At 33.7% G+C, this 23623-nt stretch overlaps 2 protein-coding genes across 8 annotated transcripts; both read right to left on the bottom strand.

Moving 5' to 3' along the window:
• Positions 1-4359: 4359 nt before the first annotated feature.
• LOC131601450 (uncharacterized) lies at positions 4360-8715 on the bottom strand. The gene is made up of 6 exons (XM_058873266.1): positions 8373-8715; positions 5823-5882; positions 5608-5720; positions 5467-5535; positions 5204-5255; positions 4360-4975 (listed from the first exon to the last, which is right to left on the bottom strand). The coding sequence occupies exons 1-6, from the start codon at positions 8664-8666 to the stop codon at positions 4844-4846; spliced, it is 720 nt and encodes a 239-aa protein (XP_058729249.1). The 5' UTR covers positions 8667-8715; the 3' UTR covers positions 4360-4843.
• A 7830-nt stretch (positions 8716-16545) lies between these two features.
• On the bottom strand, positions 16546-21130 carry LOC131601448 (uncharacterized). Of its 7 annotated transcripts, none has more exons than XM_058873259.1 (4): positions 20718-20854; positions 19386-19457; positions 18936-19041; positions 16546-18272 (listed from the first exon to the last, which is right to left on the bottom strand). In XM_058873259.1, the coding sequence occupies exons 3-4, from the start codon at positions 18996-18998 to the stop codon at positions 17052-17054; spliced, it is 1284 nt and encodes a 427-aa protein (XP_058729242.1). In that variant the 5' UTR covers positions 18999-19041; positions 19386-19457; positions 20718-20854; the 3' UTR covers positions 16546-17051. The 7 variants fall into 7 exon arrangements, with proteins under 7 accessions (XP_058729242.1, XP_058729243.1, XP_058729244.1 ...); XM_058873260.1 differs by having other exon boundaries at positions 18936-19023; XM_058873261.1 differs by having other exon boundaries at positions 18794-19041; positions 19386-20856.
• Positions 21131-23623: the final 2493 nt, after the last annotated feature.

Below are 23623 nucleotides of genomic sequence, written 5' to 3'. Positions count from 1 at the left end.
TCCGAAAATATGCACGGATTTTGAATTTTTTTTAGTTCGGAAATGAATCTCCGAAAACATCAAATTTTTGATGTTTTCGGAGATTTATTTCCGAACTAAAAAAAAACAAAAAAAAATAACTTCGGAGATGCATCTCCGAAGCAGGGGCAGTTTTGGGATTTCGCTGGGGGTTTCCCCCATAGGGATAGGGAGGTGGGTAAAGAAAAATTCATGTAGAAATTGTTAACTAAGTGCATTATGGTTCCTAAAAGAAATGGGGTAGTGGACTAAGTGATGAATTAATTCCACAATAAATTAATTTATTGTTAATAGTAATTCTAAGAGTGAACTAAATAATAATAATAATAATAATAATAATAATAATAATAATAATAATAATAATAATAATAATAATAATAATAATAATAATAATAATAATAACATAAATAATTAATAGAGAAATAAAAGAAGTAAAAAAGGTGGGTGGAACGTGAGTGTGTGTGTTGTTAGTTATAAAAAATAGTTAAGTGAGAGAATGAACAAATAGGGGGAGTTCGTTTTAAAGTTGAAGAGGTCAAAATTTTGTTCCATAATTTTCTCCTCTCAATTCTCACACTCTTTCTGATAAAAAAAAACTACCTTCGCGTAGAAAGGAAAAAAAAAAAACCATAATTCTCTTTCGCTCACATGAAAAAAAATTCTTTCAAAACAACACACAAAAATAAATAAAACTCCACGCCATTATCAGATCACTAACGGCGTCCTCCCGTTCGCAGTGCAATTCTTGAAGTTTTATTAATGAAATTGGATCGTAGAATCTCTTTGAGTATCGAAATTATAAAAGAAAACGCGTTCAGTAAGGGTTTTTTCTCCATACATTCGTACTACATAAGACGGTATTGTAGAATGATAAAAAAACCTTGATCTATTAAAACTAAAATAGTTATAAAAAATTAAACATTAATATACATGTATTTATTGCTTAGATTCATGTATTCACTGTATGTTATTGAATGTGCTAACATTTATTTAAGATTTTGCTACCAATATATTTATATCTTACAATCAGTTATTTATTATTTGTGATTTTAATTAAATCATGGGTACCATTATTGGTATGTGTGTGAAAATTGATTTGGTACAAGTAAAGAAAACAAGAGAACCTTATGTTACGTGATACATATTATTAGTTATATTTATATGTACTCATGTTGACTGTTGTTTCAGTACAGTATAATGGGTGTGAATAAATGTTACTCTAATATATGTTGGTTATGATGCTCTAGAATGTGTTAATGATATGTATATGAATAATTATGTCTTGTGTGGGATATATAATATCTAATAAAGACTAGTTGCTCTGTCGATGACTATCTCTGTATTTTGAGACGTGCATCATATAGACTATGTCAGTAGAGTCCTTGTAGTTGCATTTGTGATAAGTTCGACGCTTTCAGGCCTTTGTGGCAAGAGTTTTTGTGGCAAATTTAACACTTTTGGGCCTTTGTGGCCTTTGGGCCTTGTAGTTTACTAGTCTAAAGCTTGCAGAGTTGCCCGCTCATTCACAAAATTATTCTTTTGTTTAACTGTGCCGAGCTTACGACATTAAACGAAACGCTGCGTGGGAGGTAATCCATAGTTTTAGTTTTTATTTCTTAATTTTCATATAATGTAATATGCGATTTAATTGTTTTAATCAGTACTAACTTTCTCCGTGTCTCTTTTCAAGCTACTCACTTCTTAACTAACTTTAAAGATGGAGAACATAGATAATATGGTTATCACTTTTGATAACATGGCCCATCATCATCGTTATGAGATTCTTTTTTAGAGCGTGATGGCACTAAAAAAATATGTTGATAGCACTACCATGACTGGTTTAGGTATTAGGGATAACATCTACTACATGTTTAACCAAATAGGATGGGAGGGTTTTATTAGGAAGAGGTGCCCCACTTACCGTAAGCTGACTTTAGAATTCCTAAGCTATATCCCTTATGATCCTAACTATGGGATGACTTTCAATAGAGTAAGGATCTCTTTTAGACTATTTGGGTATATCTATCGTTTGACCCATCATGAGCTCGCAGAAGTGTTAGGTCTTTCTAATGGACCCGACATTTTCACAACGGCACAAGAGGATTTATTCATGGAAAATGAACTTAACCATTTTTGGAGTAGAATTTCTGGCCAACCACATCATGATCCACACCCCATGCATTCCACCCAAATCCATAACCCTGATATCTGTTACTTCCACATGATCTTAGCCTTTACCCTTTTTGGAAAACCTGAGAACGATACCCTAGTGTTTAGAGATGAACTTTTTATTATGTTTTTTGTTTTCCAGTCTAGACCCGTAAATGGTGCCACCTTCATGTTTGATAACCTATATAGGGTTGCACAAGCTACTCATGGCCCCAATATATGATATCTATTGGGCGATAGCCTCCGAAAGGGTTTAAGCATGAAAGTGGGGTTCTTAAGGCTAAAGCAGAGGCAATCATGATAACAAGACCACCCACTAAGATGGGGCCATGAGTAGCTTATGCAATCCTATATAGGTTATCAAGCATGAAGGTGGCATCATTTATGGGTCTAGACCGGAAAACACAGAACATAATGAAAAGTTCATCTCTAGACACTAAGGTATCATTCTCAGGTTTTCCAAAAAGGGTAAAGGCTAAGATCATGTGGAAGTAACGGGGTTATGGATTTGGGTGGAATGCATGAGGTGTGGATCATGATGTGGTTGTCCAGAAATTCTACCCTAGAAATGGTTAAGTTCATTTTCCATAAATAAATCCTTCTGTGCCATTGTGAAAACGTCGGGTCCATTAGAAAAACCTAATAGTTTTCGCGAGCTCATGATGGGTCAAACGATAGGTATACATTAATAGTCTAAAAAAGATCCTTCCTTTATTTAAAGTCATCCCATGGTTATGATCATAAGTGATGTAGAGCTTAGGAACTCTAAAGTCAGCTTACGGTAAGTGGGACACCTCTTCCTAATAAAACCCTCCCATCCTATTTGGTTAAACATGTAGTAGATGCTATCCCTAATACCTAAACCAATCACGGTAGTGCTATCAGCATATTTTGTTAGTGTCATCTCTCTTTGAAAAAGAATCTCATAACGCTGCTGATGGGTCATGTTATCAAAAGTGACAACCATATTATCTATGTTCTCCATCTCTATAGTTAAGAAGTTAGTAGCCTGAAAGGAGAGACATAGAAAGTTAGTATTGAATACTGATCAAAACAATTAAACCACTTATTATATTATACAAAAATTAAGAAATAAAACTAAAACGGTGGGTTACCTCCCACGCAGCGCTTCGTGTAATATCGTAAGCTCGACACAGTTAAACAAAAGATTAATTTTGTGAATGAGCAGGAAGCTCTGCAAGCTTTAGACTAGTATAATAGTATCTGTTGTCAACGCAATGATATTGTTTCAAACGTTGCTCGCTCATCCCGAATTTTCTCCCAGATATTATTTTAAATTTCTATAAAAATGCAAAAAGAAATTTCTTCTAATTATAAAATGAGAAACTATAATAATAATTGAAAACGAAATTTGGAGAAACGTATAATAAATGAAATTGAGAAATAGTTTGAAAATTTCTAGTGGAAGAAAATTCATATCCGCATTTTTAAAAGACTGTACCGCAACAGCTTATTTATTACATAAATTACTACTTTTGAAAAAGACCATGTTTATTCCGTTGGCGCTTCAAGCAACATATTCAATCATGATTTTCTCCTTGAGTATCTAAAATGTTAATTGAAAGGGTCAAATTCCATATCCACATTGAATCATACTCACCATAAAAAAATACTATATCATAAAATAATAGTAAAGGCTTCACCAATTAAAATATAATTAACATTTTCTTTTTATATAATTACTTTATACTATATGAAATGCAACGTGACTGACACTATTATATGAGACACAACTGATGATTCTGATAAATAAACTCATTCCAATAGAAAACTGCCACAAAGACCCGAAAAAACGTCAAACATGCCACAAAGACTCCTATAAAAAAAGGCCCGAATAGCATCGACCTTACCACCGTGAAAATCACATTGCCTCTGCTATCACATTTAGTATGATGCATGTTACCAGGTATACAATATATGCCGAACAACCAAGCAAACCACAATTATTACTAACTGATTTTTACTGCTATCTAGTAGCAAAATAAAACCTTAACGTCATTTTTAAAACACTGTGTGCGGAACCAAACTAGAGCATAGCTTTTATTCATTACTAAGATTAAATTTTCCCTTCTTGTTGATTCTACATAAGGGCATTAATTTAGCCTATGGAAACTGAAGTTGTTTAATTAACAGTACAAGATAAAAATATACTGATAAAAACATCCACCAAAGGCAAGTGTAATGAGTTAGAGATGAATGTAAAGGAGTACAAAATTATTGTGATGCACATCTGTACGAGTTGGGAAATATGAATGTGGAGATGTTAGCTGCGGTAATCATCAGAACCAATACCAATTCTTCCTCTAGTCCAGAAAAAGTAGCACAAGCTGGTCTCTTGAGGAATTATGGCATACTAAAATGTCTCAATTTGCACAATATAATTGGTTTAATGTAAGTTACTATATGAATATGAATCTAAACTCCTGAAGTACCGAATGGTTGATTCACAATGCCATGAACAAAACTCTAAGCATTGAGTATTCTATCAATGTTTACTGCATACATCCTATACTGGAAATCCAAACATACCAAATCTGCCATTTGAATATCTTCCACTTTTCTTGCAACTTCCTCGCGCACATTTGAACTTAGTGAACAAGAATGATGGAATGGTATGAACTCTTTTATTCTGTAATCAATCTTCGTCGAAGAAAAAATCTTCATCTTCCGGAGGACCCTTTCTAAGTTTTTCTTGTAATTCAAGATTCTTCGGCAAAACAAGTTCAGCTTTCTTACCTGATGTCGAGAAATATCTCTCAAGTAACATCTAGTTAAAACAAAATTACGATCATTAATCTATAACAACCTTCTCTTATAATTGCCACTTCAAAGCAGAAAAAACACGAAAATAGATATCCCAAAAACACAAACTTGTATAAATTTTTCTATGAAAATGTCACCAAGTTAGTGGTTATGATAGTTTCTAGAGATTGAACTCTGAACCCGTTTAAAACTAGCTCGTAATTTTTTTGGCATAAACAGAATATCTACGTACCGTGGCAGCATATGCATCAAGTTTCTTCTGTTTAGTAGACTTACTCAAACCCCTGAAAGAGTTTAAAGCTTGTCAATTTCAAAGTAAAGAGTATAAGAATAAAACGTAAGACTTAATTCAACTGAGAAATGCCGATATTGTTAGACTGAATACTTTCTCCCAGATTCGAATCCACAACCTCACAATTATGCGTGAGTTTATGGCGGTTATTGTCACTTCGTCTACCAACCCAAAAAATAAAGTATGAGTTTAAAAGCAATTACATGTTGACCATTCGATCAATGGCATCTGCTGTTGTTCCATGTTCATCGTGTAGATATACTCTCCAACCCCTGGAATTAGAATTGAGATATAAAATAGAATTAAAAGTTGTGATAAAAAATAAATGCATTAAAATGCATTACCTCTCAGCTGCTCGAACAGCAAGCCTTCCAGCAACACTTCGTACTATGTTTGACTGTATCGTTTCATTTCCGTCGGAAGATTTTGGAAGTCCAATTATAAACTCATCAGCTTCCTATAATTTTAAAAATCATATTAGGGTATCTCTAATGTTACAAAACAGTTCTTTATCAACAGGATTTTAGGCACTGCAACATGATAAAAGATGAATCCAGACCTCTTGTTCGGCAATTTTCAATATCCGGTCCTCGAGTTTCTGTCCTCGCAGTTCCAAAACCTAAGGCAACTTTAAGATTGTAAAGATGAATGGCTAATGATGAAACACAAATATGACAATTCTTAATTGCACTTAAAGCGCGTTTGAGAGTTCTTATCTACTGACATTACCACCAGTAAAACTATATGAGAGATGTTATGGAAACATCTTATGACAAGTTAATAAGTTGTTTTCAGCTTATTTTCACAAGTTCTCAAAGATAATTTTTTCTTAAAGGTGATTTCGTAATTTAAATATAATATATATCTTATCATGTCACTATTAATATCATGTTTTTTATCATGTGTGCACCAGACACATAATAAGATAAGTCTTCATTCATATCATTATCACATTCTATCATAATCCAGTTTCTTATCATATCCCTATGCATCAAACGGGCGCATATATAATAATCTTTTATGATATATACACTTGATTAAGTTGTTGATCCAAAGAGTCTTAGTTACAAATATATTTCATGTTGTCATGGAAATTGTTTCTTAAAGATTGCAATAACATATGCACCAACCATAAATTTTGTCATGTTCAACTTAATGAACACCTAACACATCATAAGTAAGCATACAAATTCTCAGACTTTCAACATACTAAACAACAAGCACATTGTATCCTAATGACTAAACTTCCATAACACCTAACATCACATCACTAATAAACACACAAATTTTATCATTTTCAACATACTAAACAGCATCACATGGTATCTATATGACATATCTAAATATGAAGGGTTCAATCACAAATAAGCGAGCACCGTGTTAGCAATTGACACAAAATACAAAACAAATCACGAGTCTGAAAATATCAATCATTGATTTAAAAGCGCCAAAATCTAGAGTGAATTAGATTCATTCTGTTTTTCAAATTTTCGCAATTTGATGTTTAAGGTAAGCAGGTAAGCACTAATGTGTTCTAGCTTTGCATTGGAACTGGGAAGATCATCGATGAACTAAGATTTCCATATTCAGAGTTATTTTCTAACACATCATCAACCAATACCATTCACCAACCCTCACCAATTTTTGGTCTATTCCTACACCTATCTCAAGTGTAACATCTTCCTCATCAACAATGTCACCGAGCTCATCACCTATTAGCAACTCAGTTGTTCCCACATATACTTACCCTATATCTACTTCCAACTCTAGCCTTAACACAAATACACCCGCCACAAATCTGAACATTATTGCTTCTAATAACTCTTCATACCATGCTCCCACACCACCACTCACTAATCCATCGTCACTTATTCCTGTTCTTGGTCCTAATGCATCTACTCTTTCTCCTAAGTGTTCCTCTTAGCTCCATTGTTGCAAGTACATCTCTCACCAACCTGTCATAAATCCTCCTCATATTCATTCCCAAACTCACACCCAATGGCCACAAGAGCCAAATATGGATCAATCGGCCAAGGAAAGCCCTTAACGGATTATATGAGGTTGATTGAAGCTTGGATCCAGATGATAGAAGATTAACATTAGGAGCTTGCATCTACTTGGGCCCTAATCTAGTGTCTTGGTCTACTAAGAAGGTCATCGTATCAAGGTCAAGTACAGAAGCTGAGAATAGAAGTTTGTCACAAGCAATATGACGATTACAACTCCTCATATTGACAATCCATATACTATTTCTCTGCCATATAATATTATTCTTCATTAAAAACCCAAAAATATGAGTATATTTTCTTGGTAAAAAAAAATCTTAAATAAAAGTCTTATTTACTCTCGTGGCCTTGCATAGAATTAAAGGCCTTGCATAGAATTAAAGGCCTTGCATAGAATCAAAGTCTTACTTCCGTTACTATTCTGTTACAATTTGATAGTTAGTTACAATGAGTTTTCATTGTTGTTACAGTTACTTGTAACAACAATGTTTCTTTTTCCTTAAGATATGGTTTATTTTTCTTTTTATATACTATTTGTTATAAAAAAAACAAAACCACATTTAGACAAGTTTGGATTGATGGTATAAAATGGAACAAATAAATTGTAATAGAACCTACAATGAATTGTAATAATTTTTAAAATCTAACTAGCCTATTTTATTCCAACTCTATTCCAATCTTTAGTCTATATCACATCCTTTAATGGTTAGAATAGGATTATGTTCCTAATTATATGATTCATTCTTATGGCTAATACATGAGTAAGCTATGAAGCACAAACATATATATGGACACGACTTCAAGTAGATAAAGTAATAATTCGAGAAACTAAAAGTAATTGAATCTAATTACAATTACAACGCCTTGTACATGAAGGGGTACATTGTGTGAGTACAATTTCCTTCCACCAAAAAACAGGACAATCTAATCCCAATATTTTCCAAATCTATTAACAAAATGAACAAATAAGCAACAATAATGTACCAAATAACATACATAATAAACCCTCATTTCATTCAAATGTTCCAGGGAAACTCAAGAACAACAAAACCTACATAACAACAGTAGATAGTTGAATAACAACAGAAAGTAGAAATTGATACCGTTAAAGGGCGAACAACGAAGCCTCTGCTGACTGCAATGCCAGTGCGAGACATTCCCAAGTCGATACCAAGGGAGAACCCTCCAATCCATTCTGCTTCCCTCTTCATCCGAAGCGCGTTTGGGGGAAGTTCTTCCAAAGTTATTTTAGCGTTCCTAATTCCATTGTGAAATTTGGTATTGTGGGTCGAATTCAGTTTTGCAAAAGATGAAATCTTTGTACGATTTGAAGGTGAATAAGAGTGGAAGAGTTTGTTGGGTGGCACTGGTTGCAGCAGTTGCTGCTGAATCCACATTAGATTGAAGGGATAACGAAACTAAGTTGCATTTTTCGGTTTTCTTTTATTTTTTTTCCTAAGAAACGTGAAGAAAAGGAACTTAAATACATTTTCGTCTTTTTATTTTGTTCAAAATAATTTTTTTTGGTTAATACCATTTTACCCTGTTATAAAGGCGATTTCTAGTTTTACACTTTAAAGTCAAATGGCACATGCTTATAATTACATATAATTACATATAGGTGATTTTTAGTTTTGTCCCCTATAAAAAAAATTGTAAAAATACCTTTGCAATTTGAAGATTTTATTGTTTTAAACCTTAAAATCAAATGGCACAATGTTTATTTGAGGCGTTGATTGGATTTTTTTTTAAATTCAAATATGTTAACATCGCTTTATTATTATTATTTATATTTCTACATGTTATTTTATTTTATTTTTCATTTATTTTAATTTTAAATTATATTAAATTATTAAGAATACAATAATTTTGAAAAAAGTCAATAAATCTATTGCAGAAGCTGGGTTCATTTTTTTAAAAATTCAAATATGCTGACATAGTTGTATTATATCTATTTTGAATTATTTATATTTTCACATGTTATTTTATTTATGAATCTGATTTGTGATGAGACTGAATTGCTATGAGTTTTGTTTATGAAGAAGTTTATTTTGTGACGATAAATTATTTGCGATGTTTTAATAGAAAGGTTGAAGAATAACCTGATGTGTGTAATTGAATCGATGTAATTCGTGTTACGGATTAGAATCTGTTATGATATTTTATGTGAAGTGTAACACCCTTGAGTTGATGATTTTATTTGATTTATTTTTCGTAAATTATATGCGAAATATTTTTGGGCTTAGAAGGGTGTTACACATAACAACTTTACAACCGATAAGGACTCAAGCATAACAAGCAGACAAGTTAAAGTTTGATGATCACTATAAACATCCTGTGATGATGACACTCAACTTGAATAAATCTCCAGTCTCATCTCCAAGAATAATTCAAGCAATTGTCTATATGATTGGGTTACTTGACAAGTCTTGAAGCTTTAAAGTGAGAAAGAGATGAAGTGTGAAAGCTCGCCATGATGTGTCTGAGTGAGTTATGTGTTGTAAAAGCATAAGGATTTTTTCTTAGTTATAAGACTAAATCACAAACACGCATACACTAAAACAAGTTTTCAAGCCTCTTATTCCTAAGAAAATATTTCCAAAATTTTTTGGACAAGTTTTAGACAAATTTTTGCATTGTCCAGTCGATTGGCACTCATATCCAATCAGTTGGGTATTACAAAAGTTATTATTAAGCGTTTGTGAAAACGTCTTAATGAAAGGAGATAACTATGTATCCTTTCTTTCCTTTTTAAACATCATAAATGTTTATTTTGAGACCTTCCAATCGATTGGGAAAGAAGCCAATCGATTGGCTCATCAACTCTGGCCCAAGAAAATTTTCTTTTTTGTGTCAACCTCTAGCCTATAAATAGAGGTTTTTTACTTCGCACTTTCACATCCAGAAACGCGAGTATAATATCTCACTCTCTTTCTAAAAATATTTTCAACTTTCTCTCACATAATTTTAACCGTAGCCCTTCGAGAAAGTCCTTTTGTTTAGTGAATAATTTTTTGTATTCTGAAAAGGGCATTGCTATAAATCCACCAAAGAGTATTTTGCTATTGGTTGAATAATTTATCCATAAGGGAGTGTTTTTTTGGGTTCAAAGTTAAACCCTTTAAAAGCTTTGGTTTGGGAATTTAGGTTTTAAGTTGCTGGCTTGGTTCGTAAGCTCAACCTGGTTAAAATTTTACCTTGGTTCGAGATCAACCCGGTTCAAATTCTCAATTTGGTTTGAGATCAGCCTAGTTCAAAATCTCATTATGGTTTGTGAGATAAGCCTAGTTTAAAAGCTTAATGTGGTTTGAGATAAGTCTGGATCAAAATATCACATAGGTTCGTGGTAAGCATGGTTAAAACCTTTGTTCAGTTTGTAAGTTCAATCCAATCAAAAGCTCGCCTTGGTTCAAGATAAGTCTGCAGAAAATCTCAGTTTATCTTGGGAACTAACCGCTTCAAGTTATTGTTTGAAAAGAAGACTAACTGTTTCAATCCCCTGTTTGGAAGGAAAAATAAAGGCTTATTTCTGCAAGTTCATGTTTGGAGGAAGATTAACCACTTCTCTCAGTCGTTCACTGTTTGGTTTGAGGTTATCATGAATCTTCATTTTCCTTGTATAATGGGGGTTCAAAATGTTAACCTACAAAAACCTCTTAAGCATTACTGGATACTCTCAAGATCAAATATTGGGGATAGGATTAAGTTTTCTTGACTCAACCTATATAAATTCTTTGTGTCTTTTCTCTTTCCCTTAACTTTTATTTTCTGCAACTTAAATTTCCGCTGCTAATTTCTAAATACATTTTCAAAATGTTTTTAAACTCTAAAAATAATTACAAAATTTGTTCAAACTAATTTTTTTTTTGAAACCCACAATTCACCCCCCTTCTCTTGTGTGTGGACTCACATATTCAACAAGTGGTATCAGAGCCTAAATATTGTTCAAGAAATAATCGTCTCAGGAGAAATATGACTTCCAACACCTTTCCTAAAAACACCTCCACCATTTAATGGTGTTAAGTTTAAATTATGGAAAGCTAAATTTAGAATTTTTATTCAAATCATTAATTTTTTAAATGTGGGAAACTTTAATAAATGGTCAGTTCATCCCTACTTCCTAAATAAATGGAGAAATAGTTGATAAATCTGATTTCCTTTGAACAATAGAAGATAAGAGAAAAATTGAAAATGATTTCAAAACCAAGAATTTTCTAGTAATCTCCCTAGTTGGTAATAAACTTCTTTATGTTTATAATTTCAAAACTGCTAAGAAAGTGTGATATACTCTTTAGATGATATATGGAGTTTCTCCATGTATTGAATGAGAGGAAATGAATACACGAGGCAAAAAAGATGAAGGTTTCCTTCCTAAATGCTTTTCCAAATTTAGGAATGTTAGAAATTAAATTTAAATGTTTGTCACTAACCAATATCTAATAATTAAGAGTTGGAAACTCAATCCAATCCTGAAATCAAGCGGTGGGAGTATTCATGAGTTTCAAGAAAATCAAAGAAAGATGAAATCATAGAAAAATTGAACGAACTAGTTCAATTACTCAAAGACGAAGGTACAATCTCAAAGACTGGAGAATCATCAACTTCATCAAACTCCTACCAAATAATTTACATGGTCTCCTTAGAAAGAACACACTAAGTAGTTGAATGATCCTTAGAAAAATCAACATCAAATGAGGAACTTCGTCTGTGAGAGAATGTGAAGCACCATCAAATGAAACATTTGAATGAAGATAAAATGAAGCCTATATAAATGAATAAGAGTCAACCTTAGATATAACCATAGAAAGATCCTTTTTAAATGAAGAATATGAAATTTTCTTGAAAGCATCTTATAAGGAAGATGATGATAAGGTAACTAAGTCATCTTACAAGCAATTGTTTAAAATTAGTGCTAAGTTGATTGAAGAAAATGATAGGTTTAAAGAAAATGCAACTTATACCTTAAAAAGTATCTCGAGTTTCTTGAAGAAAACAATAAAACGCTTAAGTTAGAAATGACCAATATTAGAAACTCAACAAAAACTTGTGACACTTGTGTCTCGTTGAAAAGGGAAGTAACAAATATGCATGAAAGCCAAAGTAAGTTTACTAAGGGGGAGGTGTTTACCCAGAAATATGGTAAACAATCGCTAGTTTCCTTTTTAAAGGTTACTTTTGCGGAATCAACTAGAATATTCCAGGACTAATTGCTTCTCTTTGTCTGTTACGTGTATCTAATTTGTATTAAATGCAGCAATAATTTTACAGTAGAAGAACACACTGAAATTTAAGGCTTTAAAGTAAATAAGAACGATAAAACGCAGTAAATGTACACTGAAAATGAAGCATAACGTAAATGATTGCATAAATTAAATTGGTGCGCATACATACATTCCAAAGCAGCACTCATTACTCATTTTGCACAGAGATTTGAGTTTCACTTGTGTTTTGTAGAAAATGCGGACCCTAAACTATTCATCTGAAACTTGCTTAAATAGTACAAATAAAATAACTACTGCTAACGGTCGACTAATTACTAGCCAACACGTGTTCTCGACATGCAGCATCTTCGTCTGTGAGACTTCCACGCGTCTTTTAGAAACTGCTGAAAACCGTCTGAAACTGTTGCTTTTGACTTCTGATATCTTCCGACTTCAAGTCTATACTTGGCAAACGCCTAAGTTTTTCTACATATTTTAGTCGACCAGACATGGCAATTTGCCAATTTTAGTCAAACCACCTCGACTGACAAGAACTCTTTAGTCGAACTGTTTCGACTCAAGACATTAATATCTTGCACTTTTCTCAAAGGTCAATTATTAATATTTTGTATTATCAAATCCCATTTTTAGTAAGTCGAAATCTTAGGGTAACAGGAGGACAATCTTGATTTGATCCTATCAAGTCAAAAGTCTTCCTTAAATATAAGTGGACTAGGTTTCAAATTAGATAAAGCACGTAGTAGAGGATTAAACATGAAGAAAAAGAATCGGCCAGTTTCTAACTTCTCACATTGCAATAAATTTGGCCACTTAGAGCCATTTTGTTTTGATAAGTTGGAAAGGTATAAAGGTAATAATCCTAGACCTTCTAGAAGAACTAATGCACCTGAACCCGAAAAAATATGGATACCAAAGGTGAAACCCTAGTATGTTTTACATGGATGCTTGCAGCTCGAAGTCTTGATGGATATCAAATGGAGTTGTACAAGGAAAAAATACACTTCCAAGTATATTGTGTGCTCAATAAGTATTTTGTGAGGAAATAAGTAAGGTTGAACTTCATCAACATTATTCAATATATACAAATGTGGTTGAAGAATTACATCCCAGACCATTGACTTAACATTTAAACCTATAGTACATATAACTTCATATCTTCTATCATGATGAGGCTTTGGAATTCCTATAGAGTCTACTTTTAACAAATAGTTTGAATAGAACTCAACAACTTTTTTTGTGATGTACAATTCAACGATTGAAGCTTATGGGTGATGATGATTCTTTGTATACCCTTTAAAGATCTTCATGTATCACTCTAGTGGATTCATCCAACGTAAACAAATTGGACCATAAAATCTGATTTCACTAACTAAATGAATAATTAAGTGAACCATACTGTCAAACAATGATAAAGGGAAATACATCTCCAATTGACACAAGATTATTACAGCCTCATCTTCCAATTCATCTATTTTTTATCAAGTAATTTTTACATATATTATTAAAGAATAAGCACAATCTAATTTTAATTACTTTTACATTTTTTGGTAATATGCCATAAATAGTCACTAGTATAAGCTATTGCATTAAGACACGACAATCAAGAGATCTTAAGTCAATTAACTTGAAATATTTCATCGATACAAGTTTCTTGATGTTTAATGAGTACATTTGGGGAACTTTGATACCATGAAAACACATGTAAAACCTTTTTTTTCTTAGATAGAATGGGACATGTTAGGAGAAAGTATGTTCTTTCTCCTAATTATTCCAGAGTCACACTTGTTGTATACCCTCGTCACCCTATCTAGATGGGAATTTTTACCATTTTTTGTCTTACCTTGAATATTTAGAAGTGTTCCAATCAAACTATCACATATTTTCTCTACATGCATCACATGAAAACAATGTCTTATATTAAGGCTAAACAAATATAGAAAATCAAAGAACACCGACCTCTTTTTTCATATATTTTTATCAACATGCCCATTTTGGTTCTTACCAAAGACAACATTAATGCGTTGTTTTCTTTTATAAACTTTCTCCCTAGGTAAAGGCTTAGGAACAATATCAAACTCATGCTCTACATTAAAATCTTCTGCAATCTATGATATAGATGCTTGGGCTTTAGAAATTTTTGATGCCCATGGTAAACATTCTTTTCCCATATTGAAGTTGGTGGGAGCATGCATTTGATTCACATATAGGACACATTTTATGTCCTTTGATGCTTTATCCGGACAAATTATCATAAGCACGAAAGTCGTTGATTGTGCAAAATAACATGACACACATCATCAAATTTTCAATCAGATACACATCATCAACATCAATGCCTTCCTCCCACAAAACTCTTAAATATTCAATTAATGGATTTAGATAAACATCCATATCATTTCCAAGTTGTCTTGGCCCTGAAATCATCATAGATAACAACATATATTTGCGCTCCATGCACTACCATGAATATAGGTTATAAATCATGAGAAGAACATGCAACGAAGTATGGTTAGTACTTAGATTACCAAAGAGGTTCATTCCATCAGTTCCAAGTTCAAACCTAATGTTTCTTGACTTGTGGCCAAAATTCAAATACAACGAATCAATTTTCTTCCAATGGTAAGAATCAACTACATGGCGAACTTTTCCACCACATTTTCTTTCCTCTACACGCCATCTAATATTCTTTGTGTCATTAACATTAGCAAACAATCTCTTGAACCTTGGAATTATTAGTTGGTACCATAACACTTTGGCAGGAGGACGCTTCTTTCTTACATCGTCATTTTTATCCCCACCAATGTCATTCACCTTATAGCACAATTCCCTACACTTTGGACATTGATTCAGTTTTTTATACTCTTTCATGTATAATATGCAATGATTATCGCATGCATGTATTGCGATATAATCCAAATCAATTTGACACAGTATCTTCTTGGCCTCATAACTACAATTTGTCTATTTTTACCTTCTGAAAGAATTTCTTTCAGCAATTCAAGTACTTATGTGAAACTTTTATCCGTCAACCCACTTTTTCTTCAGATTAAACAATTTAGACACTAGAGACAATCGTGTAAAATTTGTGCACCTCTTATATAATGACTTATCCTTGTCACTACATAAACTATCATACATGCAAAACTTGAAATGATTTATTTAATTGCAAAATTTGAAATGATTTATTTAATTGTAAAATGAATAGTAATTTAACTAAAATAAAATAGACATTGATGCGATATAAAATATATTTAAATACAAATGCAAAATTTAAAATGATTTACTTGATTGTAAAATGAACAATAATAATATAAATTTAATTATATTAAATAATCAATTCAAAAAGAGAAGAGAAAAAATGAATCCTAAAATAGGGAGAAAAAAAAAGTAATATTTAAAAATAAGGATTTAGTCTCTCAAATTAAGATAATGATTGATTAAAATAAAATAGATATTTATGTTGATAGTGACTCATTAAATAAATAAATTTTTAATTTTATTAAAGTTAAAAATAAATATTATTAGTATTTTTAATGATATTAAATTAATAGAGAAAAAATTAAAATGAAATTGAAAAAGTGTTGAAAAAAGAAATGAGAGGGAAATTTAAAATTTTAATCAAAAGAGAATGAGTGTTTGTAATATTTAATTATGATTTAATTGATGAAAATTGAAAAATAAATGCCATGACTTAAAATATGAGAATAAAAAAGGTTAATATTATTTGATTACTTAAATATCCTTTTATTAGTGTAAAGAATTTATGGTGATGAGACAATTTAGGAATTTTATGAAATTGATTTTTAATAGATAGTAGATTCAGCTTAAGGATGCTTAGTTGTTTTATTAACAGTGCTTAGGACCTTGCAAATCATAATATTTTAATATTAGTGTTTTAGGATTCTGCACATTTAAGTCCACTAGTGTCAATAGTGTCAATCTCTTGTGAATGTGTAAGCCAGTGCCTTCAATCAACTGGTGTTTATTTTTTCAGTTTAAAATTGATTCGACTTCGTGATTCATGCATAAAGTTTCCAAAAACCCTGCACATAAATGAAGAAAAAACTCTCGTTCATAATATATCATTGAACCTGCTTACTAATACACTAGGGGTAACATTATTATCAAATATCAAACAGCATTATCGTCTAAAATGGTAAAAAGAATCACAAACACAGGTACGCGCGCGCGCACACATGCAACAATCTAAATGATTCGACACATCTAACATCCATTTGAGAGATTTTCAGTGTTGATATCGCTTTGGTAGATGAGAAATCCTTGCCGGCAATAGAATGGAACAATTGTCTGAATAAAGTAAAACTGAGAGAGAGAGAGAGAGAGAGAGAGAGAGAGAGAGAGAGAGAGAGAGAGAGAGAGAGAGAGAGAGAGAGAGAGAGAGAGAGAGAGAGAGAGAGAGAGAGAGAGAGAGAGAGAGAGAGAGAGAGAGAGAGAGAATGATTGTTCTACTATGGTCATACTATGATTAGAACGCTTCACATTATGAAGGTATTCATTTGATTTTGTGCACTTGAATTGTCTCTGCCTGTCATTAGCATCCTATTTAGTTTCAGAACTTCCACCTTCAATTTGTATGCCAATGCCAACATTTGAACCTTCCTGTGCATTTGACTCCACTGGGGCAGAAGGTGTCTCATTTTTTGATTCACCGGTAGGATTTCCCTGCGCTGCGATTTCTGAGACTTGTATCTGTGCCAACTGGGGATCATAACTTGAACCGGCCACCAATGCAGGAGTAGGTGTCTGAGCAGTCAATGAGCCATTCGGTGGTGCTGTTGCTGATCCTTGTGCTTGAGATAGTGCATTCACCAGGAGCTGAGCCAGAAGTACCTGTGGATCATTATCACCTTGTTGAACTTGAGCATTAATTGCAGTGGCTAGAGCGTTGATGTCAGGTGGGTAAAGTGCTTGAAGCCCGGCTACTCCAGCCAAAGCTTGGGAACCTACTTCAGACAAAGTTTGATCACCTACTCCAACCAAAGCTTGGTTACCTACTCCAACTAAAGCTTGGTTACGTACTAATCCGGCCGGAGCATGGGGGCCATAGGCACGCTTCAAGTGCTTTTTCCCAGTAATATGAGCCTGGTAAACTCGTTGGGTGTCACATTTAACATTGCACAACTCACATGTAATGGCTACAGCGGGCTCAGGTTGTGAACCATCAGCAGTCCTCGTCTGTTTACGTGTTTTTCCTCCTCTTAATTTACGCTTCAATCCACGGCCTCTTGCAGCAGAATTTTCTTCAGCTGGAACATCAGAAGTCTCTCCTACATTATTCTGCGAAATTATGTTAACCTTCTGACTATCAGTTGCAATTTCAGAACTAAAATATTTGGTAGGGTCTTCAGATTCCTGAGCTATAATAGTTTGATCCGTTGAGTTCAACTGAGAGGTAGGAATCTGTCCACTTTGTGGTACATTGATAGCACCGCGTCTCTGTTTTGCTTCATGTACTCTGATATTCTTCAGATGCTTTTTTCCTTTCAGATGCAGCTCCATGACTTCTTGGGTATTGCACTCGATCTTGCAAATATCACAGAATACCCCACGCGGTGGCGGTTGCACTGGTGCAGTTTGCACTTGAGTTGAGACTGATGATGAACCCGGTACATCAGAAATAGCAGGTCCAGAAGAATGAGACGGAAAGTATCTCCCACCGCCCACTCCACGTCCTCTTCCATGACTGAACTGACCTCGGCCGCGACCACCCCGCCTGAATGATCTACCACCTCTACCTCTGTATTGAGATGATGGCCCAATCTGCAAATAAAAAATCACATACACAGTCAAGCATATATTTATATGGTCGCAAATATTCAGGTAAGAATAAATTGGAAATTTGAGAGGAAAAGATTAGAATAAAAGATGTGCACACGATTGACAAAATACCACAAGGGTGGAGATATTGTGGAGAGAGAAAACATGCAAGTCAATTAATGAAGGAACTCTTGATAATACTCCAAAGGCTTGCAAATATTGGAGAAGAGTTAATAATTAAGAAAAAAACTGATTAAGAAAAGGAATATCTGGTTCATCCAGGTAAGAACCAAGTAATTTTAAGTCACCACTAACATTAACAAATAGGAGACTGTGCTGGCCTTAAAATTGCTTCCAAGGCATCCTCGATAACGAGAATTATTCCAATTCTTACATACAGTTCAATCTAAGTGTCTCAATTTTGAACATGAAACAACAAAGTTGGCATTGGATCCAATTTTTTTATTCCAAAATTCTGATGCAGACTAATAACAAAAATTGGATCCAGCATTTATGAATATTACTTCATTTTTACAACTCTTCATGTCCAATAGATCTCCAAACTAACATGGAGTTTCCTCATTATGATTGAGATAATTTATGGCTTATCAACCAAAGTACCCATCAATTGCCCAGAGAGTTGGCCCATTCGCACACATCAACAACCTTATCAGCCTCAAGATACTGTTGATCCGGCAACCCTTGAGAAGTAGTCAATTTAAGAAACATGCTCAATGCTCCCCTAAATCTGAAACTGAAAACGAAACACCCTCTGACAAAAGAAGAAATAAAGCATATCAAACAAAGATTATATCCATGGAATAACCAAAACAACGGAGTTCCTTTTCCCAAACTGTGAGGCACAGAAAAATTAAGGCCAGACAGTTAAGAAGAGAAACAAGATGATCTTATGCCCACATCAGCTCTAAAGCAACCAGCAAAGACCCACCACCATGTGAGCATTATTGTGGCATTGAAGGTAAGGGCCACAATTGCTTATTAGCTTAGATTATGCAACTACTGTCTTTATCTGGTCACTCTAGGATGTTGTGGCCAAGGTTGCAGAATTCTCAACATCTTCTGAATGTTTTAGATGAAAAGCCGGGGATATAATACCTATTCCAGTATCATCTTTTTGTCCATAGAATGTCCCAAAAGAGCCTGAGGAAGCACAGCAAGATATTCTCTCTAAAATGCATAAAAAATGTTTGAAAAGTCAAAGAGCTGCGAAATCTTCAACCAGCCTTTTCTGTTTACTCCTTCAAATCTTGGTAATAAATCAAGAAACTAGCATGTTAGAGTATCAACAAATTTTCTGAACTGATTCGAGGAGGAACAAACCATGTCATATAATGGCTTAGTTTGACTCGATTTATCTTAAACCATAGAACGAATACAACTCTTTCAATTACCTCACTATAGTAATATTAAGTAAAAAGACTCGACTGGATGTAAACTACCCGAAGAAAGATCCTTTATTGGAACAAAGATGGAGTTGATCCATAAGATGACTCTACTAATCTTGTTTATTTTCAAAGACTCGGGTAAAAAAACCAGCTGGGGCTTTTACTTTCCCCACCCAGCTGCAGTCTTTGAGAAAAACAAGTAGAATAAGAAATGCGCAAATGCAAATAGACTGACACTGAACAAAACAACCAAACCTCAAGGTAAAATTCTTATTAACAATGGTCCTAATAATATCAGTTGATCAATGTAGCCATTCCGCCAATGAGATAAGGCTTGGTATCATTGTTGTCGTTGTTGATGGTCAAATTCCTATCAACAAAATAGTTGGCCACATACCATACCAAATCACAGAAGCTTTTTCTCTACTTCAGGCATTTCATCATAATTAGACAAATACGCAGACAAAAGCAATGGTCTAGCTTTTGGAAGTGCCAAAAGCAATTCTAGAGGTGTAGAACTGATTTTGGAATGATTAAGAAAAGCTAGAACTTGCCACTTTTGAGTTTAAATGTGATTTTCATATTGAAATTTACTGTTCAACTCAATTTTGCATAAAGGTATTCTAACATAAATAACTTTACCTTCAATTCACTTTTAACCCGAACCAAATCAATCCAGTCAAAATCAATTTTTTTCACCGCATAACCAAACATAACCCAAAAACACACAATTGAATCCACATTTTAACTAAATCAAATCCATCTCCTTACAAACATTGATAATTCAACACACACAAAACCCTCTTACACACAAAATAAAGCTGAATTGAAGAACCCAATTCCAAGTACATTCATCACAAATCAATAAAAATCACAGAGAACCCTAATTTAATTCATTAATATAACAAAATCAAACTCAAACACATAAAATTGAATCCCCAATAAAACTAGGTCAAAATCAACAAACACATTTTTTCCTCTAGGTTAAAAAAATAATTAAAAACTGAAAACAAAATAACAATTGGCGCCAGGGTAAATTTACCGTCAGATTGGGTTGAACCGGTTCAGGGTTAACACCGGGAGGGTGAACCGGAGCGGGTTCAGATTGATAATAACCATGAGTTTGTTGATGTTGAAAATGCGTTATAGTGTCAGTAGGATAATAAGCGTATTGTTGATTATAAGCAGCGTAATATGAAGGTTGATATGCAGCGTAAGATTGATCGTAGGGTTGATGTTGAATCTGAGATGGGTCGTATTCATAATAGGATTGAGGTTGTTGTTGTGGTTGGTTGAGGTTGTAGGCTGAATAATCCATTGATGCGAATGAAGAATTTGAGAAGGTGGAGATGGAAGAGGTGAAAAGAGGGAGACAAGAGATAGAGGTGGTGGTGTTGTTGCAGTGATGATTAGAATACGAAACGTGAATTTGGTGGTCGTTTTGAGGGATATGAATGTTGGATACAATGTTTATTTATTGTATGGTTTAACTTAATATAATTTATTGTTATAATTTTTTATTGGTTCAAATAGTCATTATTAAAATGTTATTTTAAATAGTTATTTTATTGCTATAATTTATTGTTATAATTTTTTATTGGTTCAAATAGTCATTATTAAAATGTTATTTTAAATAGTACCCTGCCAAACCTTGGCCATTGTCATCCCTAACTAGGGATGGCAAAAAAATCCATACCCACGGGTATCCGCGGATAAAATCCGTCACGGGCACGGGTTGGATAGCTTATCGGATATCCACGGGTATTATAAACGGATATTTAGTTACCCGTTTACTTACGGGTACGGATACGAATTTGATGGTATCCATATCCGCGGGTATCCATATCCGTTAATAGTGATTAAAATTACTTAGATATCCTTTTAAAATTAGTATACTTGAATATCTTTTTAATATCAATTAGTATACTTAAATATTCTTTTAACATTTTTTCACATTCTACATCAATATTCATTATAAGATGCTTTTGAATTTAATATAGTAAATGTATAACACATACTTTTCTATTAATAAAAAGATAAATTTTCTATTCAATATATAGAAAATTAGTAAATTTCAATTAAAAAAAGTATCCATGGGTATCCATAAATACCCGCGGATATTTAAAATATCACGGATACCTACCCGGCAGATATCCACACGGGTATGGAGCGGATATGGATACCATTTTTATTAAACGGATGGGTAGCGGAAGACTAGTATCCGTACCCATGGGTATCCATTGCCATCCCTATCCCTAACAAAGACGAGACCCTAAACTATTTTAAGAATGAGTTTTGAAGGATAGTTCAATGTTTTGCTCCCTTCTGTGATCCGATCATAGAGATCCTGTGGATATAAGGATGATATTTTGATGGGAATTTCTTAATACACTTCATATTTCTCTTGTGCACTGCACGAAAATATTATAATACCCCCTGGTTCCGAAGATGTATTTTCGGATGCATCAAAAGGTTACAACTGAGACAATTATTTCAGAGATGTATATTTGTAAAAACTTTGAAGGTATATTTCAGAATGTTACGAAGCACAAGCAGAAAAACAAAACTAAAAAACAACATGTTGACAAAATAAAATTAACATTAATATCATAAAGTCAGCAATACCTAATGGATTTTAACATAAACCAAACATTACACTTCAATATCCAGTTGGACGTTGTAACATCTTGATAATATCATCGTCCGATCTCGAAACAGTCACATCCTGCTCAATCAGAACTTTTGATTCTAAACATAAAAAAGGCTCTCCACATAGCTCTTAAATCAGTGGTCGTCTTTAGCTTATAGTTGCTGAATTCAAGCTTCTCTTCTTTGTCAACGGGTGGCGAGCGGTACTCAATCTTCAAAATTTTGTGATTAACGTCATATGGTAGAAGCTCCTGCAAGAGGGGTGTACTCAATGATCTTAATTTCTCTTGAGGGTGTAACGCAGTTAAAGTGAGCATTTTCATTATGTCAAATGATGTTCATTATGGTGTATTGTCACTACAAGAAAAAAGGTCTACGACCACGCTAAATTTTTCCACAACTGAAAAACTGTGGCCGCATACAAGCTTTGGCCAGGGTTTTCAAATCATAGACATATGTTTAGAAATATTGAATCCGGAGTGTGAAACTGTGGCCTTTTCATCATTTGCCACGGTTAACAAACTGCGGATAGTTTAAGCCACAATAGTAAAACCGTGGCATTATAATTTTCACTTCAAATTGTGGTCCAAACCCAAAAAAATATAGCCCGCCAGAATTTCCCTCTTTTTTTTTAGTTTCCCTCTCCTTAATTTTTTTAGATTAAAAAAAAAGTTAAAAATGTAAATACAATTTCAATGTTAGTTTTCGTTCACAAATGGAAATAGGGTTAGAGATAGTGAAATCCAAAACTCTCTCCCTCCTTCAAGAGAAGATCGTGAACGGTGATGGTGGTGCGGCCGATTCCTCTCCTCCAATCGACAACAACAACTAACATTGCCTTCTTCTCTTTTCATCACAAATGGCAGCGCGATCTCCATCTCCAGCGATATCTCCTTTTCGTCTCCGTTTGATCCTCTCCGTCTCCGATTTTTTCGATTCATGTTAGTTTTTGTTCAACATCATGTTTTAGTAACCTAATTTGTTTGATTTTTACAGAGATTAACACAAATTCTAAAAGGGAAAACGAAACCCTAGTTGTAAAAAAACGAAGTAGAATAGGGTTCGAGAAGAAGAAAGTCGCACTGTAGAGAGAACTAAGGGATTGGGTAGCGCGCCATCTCCCGTGTACGATTCTTCTTCCCAACCTTCACCTTTCTCTTTTCTCTGCGTACAAATCTAACCCTTCTTCGCCTTTTTCGTCGAATTCGCCTTCGATTTTTGGACATCATTCCGGTTTCTCTAATGAGTCTGCTACTCCTCCTAAACCTCCTAGGAAAGAGCCCAAGACACCCCACAAGG

The sequence above is a fragment of the Vicia villosa genome, linkage group LG5 (assembly GCF_029867415.1).
Source record: "Vicia villosa cultivar HV-30 ecotype Madison, WI linkage group LG5, Vvil1.0, whole genome shotgun sequence".
NCBI lineage: Eukaryota > Viridiplantae > Streptophyta > Magnoliopsida > Fabales > Fabaceae > Vicia > Vicia villosa.
This window is presented reverse-complemented; position numbering and strand designations above follow the sequence as displayed.